The sequence below is a fragment of the Penaeus japonicus genome, unplaced genomic scaffold, assembly GCF_977035675.1.
Source record: "Penaeus japonicus unplaced genomic scaffold, GWHDUDI00000001_assembly GWHDUDI00000001, whole genome shotgun sequence".
Lineage (NCBI taxonomy): Eukaryota > Metazoa > Arthropoda > Malacostraca > Decapoda > Penaeidae > Penaeus > Penaeus japonicus.
In genome coordinates this window covers 32181593-32194092 of record NW_028234403.1, presented here as the reverse complement: position 1 = coordinate 32194092, position 12500 = coordinate 32181593, and the positions used below count along the sequence as shown (strand labels likewise).

Sequence of the window (12500 nt, the reverse complement as noted above, 5' to 3'; positions counted from 1 at the left end):
TTCTGGACACATGCGATGAAAAAGTTGCAATTCTTGCCAAATTCAACTTCAGGTCACTAATCTTAGGTGATCAAAAATAAAAGACTATAAACTCACATATGTGAATTACAAAAACATTATATGCACTTTGAGGTCTCTAAATAATGTCCATCTTCTATCCTGATTATGTGAACTATAGTGTCCATATTCACTTGGAATAAATCAGACTCATAATGTTGCATGCAAGCAAAAACCAAAGAAAAAAAAATCCATGCTTGAATACTGAGGCGTCAATACTAGGAAAAATAAAATAAAAAACAATCATATAACATGTAAGGAATACCATGCATGTTCCTTTACAAGCAAAGAACAATGAACTTTCTCATGTGCAACATACTCTTTCTTAAGCATTTCAGGCAGTGCCGTCTTTTATATCACAATAGATTAGAAATTATTGCAGAGAGTATGCACGCCAATACAGCACATATCCAGTGAAAAAATAATACGGTGTGCTTAAGACAAATACACTCACGAAAGGGTTTGGCTCCTGGAACGACTGTAAGGACAACAAACTCTATTAACAGTTTCAAAGAGCAAAGAATTACATTTAAGGGTTTCCCCCCCTTCTCCTCCTTCTTTTTTTTTTTTTTTTTTTTTTTTTTTTTTTTTTTTTTTTTTTTTTTTTTTTTTTTTTTTTTTTTTTTTCTTTTTTTTTTTTTTTTTTTTTTTTTTTTTTTTTTTTTTTTTTTTTTTTTTTTTTGTTTTTTTTTTTTTTTTTTTTTTTTTTTTCTCCTTTCTTTAAAATTCTGTAAATACTATCTCTCTAAAGTTGGGGAAATGTAAGTGTTTATCAAGAGAGTAATACACATAAAATTAATACACAAGGATTATTTCCACGAACAATGAATCATAGATGAACTTCAAAGGATTATCATAATTAATATGCAATAAATGTGGTAGTAAATCTAAAATAAGGAATATAATTTGTAAAAAAAAACACAAATAGTGGAAGTAAAGTGCAAAACTTCATTAAAATACTTTCCCAATTTTCCTATGCAAGGTCTTCATGCATTCAACATCACTTATCTTAAGTATATTTATATTAAATATATTTACTTAAAATAAATTTTTACTTATAAGATCTCTTAATTCCATAGAGTTTCTCAAAATAGTAGAGATATCACTTCCCATCCTAAAATGAAATAAAGGATGCAAGGCTTAATGACATGAATTGGTGATTTTCTGTCATCCTTATTTTTCAAAAATATCATAAATATTATTTTCACATGAAGATGGCTAAGATTTGATACTAACAAAGTATCTGATATAATAAACAAGCAACACTGTTGTATTCTTAGGCTATATAAAATAAATTTATTAGTAACTCTATTTGTAAATGTTTTGAACTTCTGATCATAACAACAGTAAATTCAATCTGGCTTGGAATAGTGCATAAAATGATGCATGCACATACTATCACACCTCATACAAGACAGATCAGTCAAACAGTCACAGGAACCATATCTCATATGACTTCAACTTGACTGATAATCTGGATGACTCAACACAAGCTGCTCACATCATCATCACGGTTCCAGTTTTGTTGCACCCTATGTATTGCTATGCATTGCTATGCGTTAGTAAAAAAAAAAGCTTGCAAATAAATGCCAATACAAGAACACTACTACTGGATGCATTTGTTAGTTAGTCAAGTCCACGCATCTCGAATAATCAACTTCAGTAGAACATTAATGTAGAAGTGCCACTTCTCTCACCCATAGCAGCAGGAACAACAAAACAATACACTCCTCACTGCCTCAAACCTTGGTGACATCCCATGTCCTCGTCACCAATACCTTCTATACTTGGCCCCACAGAATGTATTGGAGACGAGAAAAAAAAGAGAAGCAGATAACACTGATTCAGATAATCATTAGATCTCAGTCCTAATACCAAAATGAAAAAAAACGAAATACTGCTTCCTAAAATTTGATATGTAATGCATTCTTTCTATATGTTTTTATTGAATGAAATATCTAGCCTAGATCATTCAAATACTTTTAAAGAAATAGACAATTGTGAAAATGGTCTGCTAAAATGGCATATAACTGTCCAGAAAGTCTGTACATTCTAATTTTGAAGTTCTACTATCATGCGAGAATTTACCATACACTATATGATTATTTATATAGAAATATATATACTATATATATACACAAAATATATATATATATATATATATTCTAATCCATAAATTCTTATATAATTATTTTTTTATAGACTTAAATGGCTAAGATGTCTAAAGATGTTGATATATCACAATATTATTATAACATATTAATATAAACTAAGCAACACTGAATTAACACTGGGGTATTCTATCCTAGGCTATATAAAATAACTTATTAAGTATACTATATATGTATAAACAGTTTTGAACTTCTGATCATAACAACAGTAAATTCAATCTGGCTTGGAATAGTGCATAAAATGATGCATGCACATACTATCACACCTCATACAAGACAGATCAGTCAAACAGTCACAGGAACCATATCTCATATGACTTCAACTTGACTGATAATCTGGATGACTCAACACAAGCTGCTCACATCATCATCACGGTTCCAGTTTTGTTGCACCCTATGTATTGCTATGCATTGCTATGCGTTAGTAAAAAAAAAAGCTTGCAAATAAATGCCAATACAAGAACACTACTACTGGATGCATTTGTTAGTTAGTCAAGTCACTCAGTCTCGATAATCAACTCTGTAGATCAGTATGTAGAAGTGCGCACTCTCTCACGGGCATGAGCAGCATGAACAACATAAACAACTACACTCGCTCACTGCCCTCAAACCTGTGGTGACCCGATGTCTCGTCACCAAGTACCTTCTATAGTTGGCCCCAGCGAGAAATTTTATTGGAGACGAGTGAAAAAAAAAGGAAGTCAGAGTAAGCACTGGATTTCAGAGTAAGCATTAGATCTCAGGTCAATACCAATGAAAAAAAGACTGAAATACTGCTTCCTAAAATTTGATATGTAATGCATTCTTTCTATATGTTTTTATTGAATGAAATATCTAGCCTAGATCATTCAAATACTTTTAAAGAAATAGACAATTGTGAAAATGGTCTGCTAAAATGGCATATAACTGTCCAAAGGCTGTAAATATAATTTTGAACTTCTGATCATAACAACAGTAAATTCAATCTGGCTTGGAATAGTGCATAAAATGATGCATGCACATACTATCACACCTCATACAAGACAGATCAGTCAAACAGTCACAGGAACCATATCTCATATGACTTCAACTTGACTGATAATCTGGATGACTCAACACAAGCTGCTCACATCATCATCAGGGTTCCAGTTTTGTTGCACCCTATGTATTGCTATGCATTGCTATGCGTTAGTAAAAAAAAAAGCTTGCAAATAAATGCCAATACAAGAACACTACTACTGGATGCATTTGTTAGTTAGTCAAGTCACTCAGTCTCGATAATCAACTCTGTAGATCAGTATGTAGAAGTGCGCACTCTCTCACGGGCATGAGCAGCATGAACAACATAAACAACTACACTCGCTCACTGCCCTCAAACCTGTGGTGACCCGATGTCTCGTCACCAAGTACCTTCTATAGTTGGCCCCAGCGAGAAATTTTATTGGAGACGAGTGAAAAAAAAGGAAGTCAGAGTAAGCACTGGATTTCAGAGTAAGCATTAGATCTCAGGTCAATACCAATGAAAAAAAGACTGAAATACTGCTTCCTAAAATTTGATATGTAATGCATTCTTTCTATATGTTTTTATTGAATGAAATATCTAGCCTAGATCATTCAAATACTTTTAAAGAAATAGACAATTGTGAAAATGGTCTGCTAAAATGGCATATAACTGTCAGGAGAATTTATATATATATATATACATATTTCTAAATTCTATTTATAATGAAAATATATCATATATATATATATATAATATATATATATATATATATTACATATATATATATATATATATATATATTTATGAAGTTATAATATATATATATATATATATATATATATATATATATATATAATAAATATATATATGATACATCTATATTTATATACACATATATATTTATATATACATATCTATATAAATATTTATATATATATATATATAATCATAGCATATATATTTAATAAATATACTGTGTGTATCGAATAATATTATATATTAATATATATCTATATATATGAAATATATATATATATATATATATTATATAATATATATATATATATATATATGAATATATATATATATGAACTATATTATATATGGAAATTTATATATATATATTATACTATTTATATATATATATATATATCAGATATATATACTATATATTAAAATATATATTTGACTATATATCTAATATATATATATATATAAATATATATATATATAATATATATATATATATGTATATATATATAATATGTATTTATATATAGATTATCTATGAATATTTATATAATAATTTATTTTATTATATAAATATATATTATATATATATATATATATATATATTTATTTATATATATATATATATATATATATATATATTAAATATATATATATTATATATATATAAATTATATATTTAATATAATTATTATGATGACTAAAAAACCTCCTTGTTTAATTTGGGTTATTTACCTGTACCTTACCCTGGATTAACCATGATTAACATGACACAAATGCCAATGCCAAGAATAAACAAAAGTGCTAAAGAAGATTGAACTTTCTAATCAATAGATCTTTTTATTTGGACTGTGAAATCAAAACAATGTTAACTCGCACAACTTTAAACAAGGTTCATCTGTATACAAACATTTATTCACTTTCCCAAATATGGACTTCATCACTACTTTACTGCCTAGGAAACTATAAATATGCCTCTACTATTGTAAAAAAAATCCAAATTTTGGATTTGGTATAAAAATTAGATCACTGATCTATAAATTTTATACTAAAAAAACAATGCCATATCTAAGGGATAAATAATCATATTCTTTGTATCTGATGAGAGCATTTCAAACACTGATCTTGCCCTGCACTTGGAGAACAGAAGAGAAACTTAAGATCTCTTAATAATACAAAATTGTCCAATAAGCAATTCTACATGTCTGTAGGTATAAAGCTATTAAGTCACCACAATCATCTTATTTCAAATCAACCCAGAAGCCAGGCCTCTCTTCCTTGGCTAAGAAGCTGACTGGTTAATATACAGTCTTGTTTGTTGCTATTCATGTATTCATACAAAGTGTACTAACAGTATGAATGTCAAATATTTGGAATATATATAATTTTTGGATTTTAACTCATTCATGCTGAGGGCATTCCAGCCTTGCAAGTTGTAATGCCGGGGCTCTCAAACGCATAGGCCTAAACCAATTAAATGATCGACGCCATATGACTTCACCCTGCGAACGGGCCTTGAATGCGCAGTATCCGTGGTGTACCACCCGTCCAGAGAGGGTTAAAACACTTTAGAGAGGTTTAATAAAATGTTAAACATAAGCCATCTTTCCACCAGTTCAAAGTGTCTATAGACAATTAAAAGTGACATTATGTGTTATGATGTAGAACAAATTCACAAATGAAATAACAGTTTGTTATTTCATTTGTGAATTTGTTCTACACCATAACACATAATTCTTGTAATCAAATGTTACAAGAACTATATAGATTAAATACATAAATTATCTATATATTTCAAATACTGGTAAAATAAAAAATATGTATGAAAATAAGCAAAACAGGTTCAATCACCAAGTAACCAGTGAAATTTTGCTTGTTTGAATAGCAGCAAGGGCGTCTTACATTTTGTTTCTAAAAATCTTACATTAATCCAATCTGTGCAGATTATGCATAAATTCTAATATGAGTACAATTCTTTATGTTTCTGTTTATACGTAGCCCTAAGGTAAATATCATGCAATATTTCAAATAAATTAATTTATATTTTGTGCAGATCTAGACATAGTAATTGGCGATAACAATTTCGAAACAAGTAAAAATAAGTAAAACCCTACTTTCCATTTAATATTACTTGTTCATACATCCTTCTAACAGACTTAAAAGCTTTACTATACTAAGGCAAAAGGCTAAGTGATCAAATATCATTGCATATGCCACTAAATTAGTGCCTTTGCATGTCATTGCATTACATTTCCCTGGGTGGGGCACCCCAAATGTCTAAACCCTACCCATAAGATACCTGTGGTAGAATTCTAAGATAATCTGGTGATTAAATGTAGCTTTTCACTGTTTCTTTGTTCTGTAACAAATACAAACTAAACAGAAACAAATGAGACCAAACAGATTGGAGTAACCAGTAAACTACAGTTTGCATAAGCTAGATATATCAAATATTACTATGTAATTAATAGAGGACTTTAGAAATATTGCATGTATAAAAGAGGTAAATACTCAGTAGCAGTCAATCTATAAGTGACACTGTATCAGTCAGCAGTTGTCATATATTGCTTACATAACCATCTATTAAATGTTTATATTATCTGTAGCAGAAAGGTCTAAAAATGGCCTTTGGAATAATGTCAGAAGTAACTGATCATACTATCAGTGTGGCAGTTCCTTTGAACATTTCACCTAACAGTCTATCTATGGAGATTCCTAAACACATAATGAAATAGGATGTATAAAACTAAATAAATATTAATTTACTGCCCATTATGCTATATTTTTAGAGCTATTTGTTTCTATCTTATGTGCATTTGCTGTAAAAGAATTAATGAAGTGATTGTATTCAAACATCTACTTATTCTTGATTAAACTCAAATACAATTTATGGTTACTATTTTCTTAACATCCTCTCTAAAGTGTTATTACTTTACAATCACTTAATTTTTTTTTCTATTTTCAAACATAATCATATAAAACAAAAAAACAAATCAGATCACAAGGTAAAAACACATAGTATGAATGAATAGATAGTAATATGAACATTGTATATCAATCAATCAGCTTCTTAGCTATGGAAGAAGATATAGCTTCTAGGCAGATATGATATATGATAACTTTAGTTGTATGACATAATTTTGAACTGTAATGCATTTCCAACCAGTTTCAGAAGCAAATCAAGACAGAATTGGACTTAAATATAAGATGATGATGAGCAGAAGTCCATCAGATAAATATCCCTTCTTAAGGTGGCCTTTCCCCACACACAAAGCCTATTCCATTACATTCAAATATACCTGCATCAACTTACCATCAGCTGTTTGTGGAAGAAGAGTCTGGATGATCTGTGCTTGGCCTGTTTGGTTGCGATAGAGGAAGCACTGGAAGCAGTATAGGACAGCACAGCGCAGGACAAAGGGTTGTTTGTCATTCACCATAGACATCAACAGGACCACAATTGCTGGTCTGCAATGCAACACTATATAAATATATGAAATACTTTATATATACATACACTTGTATGCATTACATATGTATGTATTCATTTGTGCATTTATAAATACACATAAATATATAAATATATAAATATATGAATATATGAATATATGAATAAATGTGTGTGTGTGTGTGTGTGTGTGTGTGTGTGTGTGTGTGTGTGTGTGTGTGTGTGTGTGTGTGTGTGTGTGTGTGTGTGTGTGTGTGTGTGTGTGTGTGTGTGTGTGTGTGTGTGTTGTGTGTGTGTGTGGGGTGTGTGTGTGTGTGTGTGTGTGTGTGTGTGTGTGTGTGTGAGTGTGTTTGTGTGTGTGTGTGTGTGTGTGTGTGTGTGTGTGTGTGTGTGTGTGTGTGTGTGTGTGTGTGTGTGTGTGTGTGTGTGTGTGTGTGTGTATGCATGAAAACTGACATACATAAGACAAAGATCAGAATGCATGAAATACAATAGGATCTGTCCTCTCCTATCTTCCCAGACCACCTCATGCATACAATCACACATGCACATAACTGCACACACCTTGGCGGATTAGATGGTGCCATCATATCTGCGAAAAATTCCTGGTTCTGCTGATTCCCCCTTATCATGTCTGCCACTGTGGTGATGGTGACCGTCAGTATGTCAACAGGGACTCCTGTGGCCATGAGGAGCCCTGTGAGCGCCTGAAGGAGGCCACATTGGTTCATTACCTTCTGGCAGGAAGTTACAACCTGTGCTGAATTCTGTGGAGCCACCAGTGTCTGCACCAGCTGTTGGAGGATAGGCATTTGTATTGCTCTTTAATAACATGTATCACTGCTAATCCTATTTTTTTAAAAGAGCAAATTAGTAGTATCTAATATCATAAATAGGAAAGAGGAAAGAGAGAAAGAGAAGGAAAGAGAGAAAGAGAAGGAAAGAGAAAAAAAGAGGAAGGAAAGAGAGAAAGAGAAGGAAAGAGAAAAAGAGAAGGAAAGAGAGAAAGAGAAGGAAAGAGAGAAAGAGAAGGAAAGAGAGAAAGAGAAAGAGAAGGAAAGAGAGAAAGAGAAAGAGAAGGAAAGAGAGAAAGAGAAAGAGAAGGAAAGAGAGAAAGAGAAAGAGAAGGAAAGAGAAAGAGAAAGAGAAGGAAAGAGAGAAAGAGAAAGAGAAGGAAAGAGAGAAAGAGAAAGAGAAAGAGAAGGAAAGAGAGAAAGAGAAAGAGAAGGAAAGAGAGAAAGAGAAAGGGATAGATAGATAAACAGACAGAAAGAGAGAGATGTGGCATTTCAATATATAAATAACTATATAGATGTTTGATAAAGAGCCAAGAAAAACACCATATCTCAACTATTGGAAGCCTGTTTATCCAATAGCAAAGAAAAAGAGAAAATAGAGACTTACCTGGAGCATGTAGTGAATATTGGTTACTTTCTGCGCTGACCATCCATCTTTGGCATCGAGAGGGATTGTGAAGAAGGAGGTTAACCGCTGAATGTAGCTTCCTTGGATGAAAATAGAAAGGACAATTTACTATAAAATTTCGTACAAAATTCTCTCACAATAGCACTAAGGTATTAATTTTCTTAAAATTAATTTAAAGAGAGATAGAATTCTGATATGTACATCAAGTTTGTTATTATCATGATAAAATATTCTCATCTAAGAAAGGTATTCTAAATGTAATGGTAGGATACAAATACATATGTTACCAACTGATGCATTATAATTAAAAACTGATTTCAATATGAATCATACAGCACATTCATATGATAAAAGTCAAGTTCTCTCTCTTTTTTCTTCATTCACTCTCTAAGATGGACAAATCTGACAGGATCTCAAAGGCATCACATTTCTATGTAATCAAAATTCACTACTTCCACATTTAAAGATTGTAATTTCTGAAGATTTTGTTTTTCTTCATTGTTTGAAGACGTCTATTCTATGATGGCATCTTTTAACCTGAAATATCACCTGGTTAGCCCACAGTGGGGCCTGAAAACTAGGAAAAACAGCCAAACATCACAACATGATTTCCTACCGCAGACAAAACATCTTTACCTAATAGCAAATATTTATCAAACATTGACCAAACATGGCTGAAAACAGGCTAGCATGAGATGGTTGGCCTAAGGACAAGACAGTATGATTTTCTAGACAGAAAAATGTGTCTCTTGTATTGATAACACTGAATATATAGACCAAATGATAAAAAGACAAAGTTCAAGACTAAAAAAGGTGGGTGGGTAGTTGATAAATGGGCTAAGATGGTTGGCCAAGGCACAAGACAGGGAGGTGCAGTGTGCAGGTTTGCTACATTTCGTAAAGAGGGGATCAGAGTGTGTGTGTGTGGGGAGATAGGAGGGTTGTTATGGCCTCCCAGGGATTTTCTAGAAGAGTTTCAAAACTAATCAGACAGTCCATCAAAATACCATATTTAATTTTCTCTATATTTCAAAATATAGAAGAAATATAAAATTTGCTGAAAACTTTTCCTGAACTGCATCACATTCAACACTTTGTTAATCATTAACATATTACCTTCCTTGAAAAACGTCTGATTGGAAGGATTGTTTCGGAGCAGATTGAGCATGAGGATCAAGCAATCTTCCACAACAACACCACCGTCAGCGTAACCCTCCTCCCGTATGATGTCAAACAGGTGGTCGTGGGCATTCTCAAAAGCTACGATTTTCTGGAGGTTGGTGTTGCTCTTGGTCAGCTGAGTTAACAGCAACAGAGTCTACAAGAAGGAAAGAGGATTATAATATAAGCTGATCCAGCTTTCGTCATTTTTCTATAACACAATATATATGCTGATCATAAGAAAAATAGGTCATATTATATATATATAAAACTGTCAACTGGAAATATAAATGCTAACAAAAAATCTTTTGAAACAAACAAGAGTAACGACAAATACCATAAAATAGGGAGCACAATTTTTTTTTATAATTAAAAAAAAAAAAAATCTATACAATTTATTAGCCTATCATCAAACTGACACAACCATAAATATTCTTATTGTATCTGCAGGTACTTTCATCAAATGAAATCAACATTAAAAACTGTTAATTAATCTACAACCTTATTTCTGATAATTTGACTGCTGTAATGTCCTCAAAGGTAAGTAGAATCTTCAAAAAGTTCTTGACTGTCAGTGCAATATAAACTAATAGTACTGAGTCTTACATCATTTCTGATAACCTCGCGGCTGTCAGAAAGCTGGTCCATAAGCTTGGAGACACCACTTGGTATCACAAGTATAACTTCCTGTAGGTCTTTGGGCCTGAAAAAGTGAGAGAAAACAATATCACTAGGATAAATATAAAAAATAAAGGCTATCATATTAATTTCTTCCCCAATAGGAATTTTTATTTTCTAAAGTCATTTCAATATAATTTCTAGTAGCTACATCATATATGGTGAGTTGTTTTGCATACCCTAAGTAATTTTTGCATACATCCAAACAGAGCAACCTATTACTTATACAGCATTGAGCAATGAAAAATTCTAAAACATTCCTTACCTGTTTTTAAGTAGGTTGGTGAGAAGCTTTATCGTTGGATAACGCACTTTGAAATCAAACTCGTCCAATAAAGAGACCAATAGGGCAATGTTTTCCTGTCGTTTAGTAAGAATTTCTGTAAATTGTTCCCCAATCTCTGATGACTGACTGTCTACAGGGGTTTCACTGTCCTCTGCAAGAAAAAGAAAGTAAGAAAAAAATCATGACAGAAAATAATTTTAATTTGGTGTGATTAACACTGACTATTTCTAGAAAATTAATATTCAACATTTCTATACTTTTACTATGAGCTGTCATTTCTTACAAACAGTAGAAAAAAAGAATTGTATACTTACAAATAGATAGCCCTATCAGATGAACTAAAGAGCCCTTACCTGTTTCCTCAGGGAAGACCTCTGAAGCTGTGATGTTCACCAACGTCTCTAGAGCATAGTTGACTATCTCATGGTCATTCCTATCAGACTCCAACACCTTGTAAGAAAATATGTGAGGACTCACTTTATAATAGAGAACAGTCTATTCTGAGTGAGGAAATGAAACAATCTTGTTCCATCATTTAGAGAGTATTAATTCAGATTTTTTTACACACTGACATTTCATGTATGTATATGAATATCTCACAGTTATACAAACCTGCAATAATGTATCCATGCCATGCGCTCCAACCAGCACCCTGTACTTCCGAGACATTGCCTTGAGAGCTCGGCACCCATCTCTCCTGTCTTCTAGCAAAGTGGACGACTGGACACGATCAATAAGCCGGTCAACCTAGAATTTAGAAAACAAAATAAGAAAACAGAGCAGCAGTATTCAATAACTTCATATGTTGATTATGTATGTATACTTTTCATGAAATGTATAATATGGTAATTCTATTGAAAATTTGATGTCACCAATATTAATAAATATATTGTATATTATGCATAATTCTATAGAATTATTTATAATACATATATCTAATGAAATTCACCAAGAAGCAACAAAATTGCTCTGACATACTATTTATTTTAACATTTATATCAACATTAGAGAAACCTACTATACACAAAGGAATTACATTGAAAGTTTAGGAAACAATTACAATATCCCACAAAACTTCAATTTCAGGTTAGATACGAACAAAAAGGTCAATTTTTTTTCAATAGATGATAAATGCCCTACTCATATTAGCAGTTACTAGCCAAACATGTCACTCTAAAATGCACCAAGAAAATTAATCTTTGATATGCATACTTATATCATTGCAAAATCTCATTTAGACATATTGAACATAAACCATTAATTTGACAATACTGTACAAAGTATTGGCTATGGCTTTTAGTGTCCAAATGGCCCATGAAAGACAGATAAAAGGGGAGGTCATTGCAGTTCTCGTTTCTCTATTGATTGCCAGATTGTGTGAAGCTATGTCTGTTGTGATGTTAGTGTAATCAAACAAAAGATCTTTCTCATTTTCCATGACCAAAGACCATAGTCTAACAGCAAGTAAGCAAAGCACATACCAAGCATTCCAGTAGGAGTCACAAGAAAAGTACATATGTCTCTTCCTAGAATGGCTAACCA

At 31.8% G+C, this 12500-nt stretch overlaps 1 protein-coding gene across 4 annotated transcripts in view; it reads right to left on the bottom strand.

Moving 5' to 3' along the window:
• p115 (General vesicular transport factor p115) overlaps positions 1-12500 on the bottom strand; it is a 24934-nt gene that overhangs the window by 11885 nt on the left and 549 nt on the right. For 2 of the 4 annotated variants that reach the window (XM_043012410.2, XM_043012411.2), the window contains exons 2-10: positions 11571-11705; positions 11312-11408; positions 10938-11109; positions 10601-10697; positions 9950-10151; positions 8813-8913; positions 7973-8202; positions 7274-7428; positions 512-535 (exon numbers count right to left, since the gene is read on the bottom strand). In XM_043012410.2, coding sequence (XP_042868344.2) covers positions 512-535; positions 7274-7428; positions 7973-8202; positions 8813-8913; positions 9950-10151; positions 10601-10697; positions 10938-11109; positions 11312-11408; positions 11571-11705 — 1213 coding nt within the window. The remainder of the gene's footprint in view (positions 1-511; positions 536-7273; positions 7429-7972; positions 8203-8812; positions 8914-9949; positions 10152-10600; positions 10698-10937; positions 11110-11311; positions 11409-11570; positions 11706-12500) is intronic. The other 2 variants (XM_043012413.2, XM_086539138.1) reach the window with 1 other exon arrangement.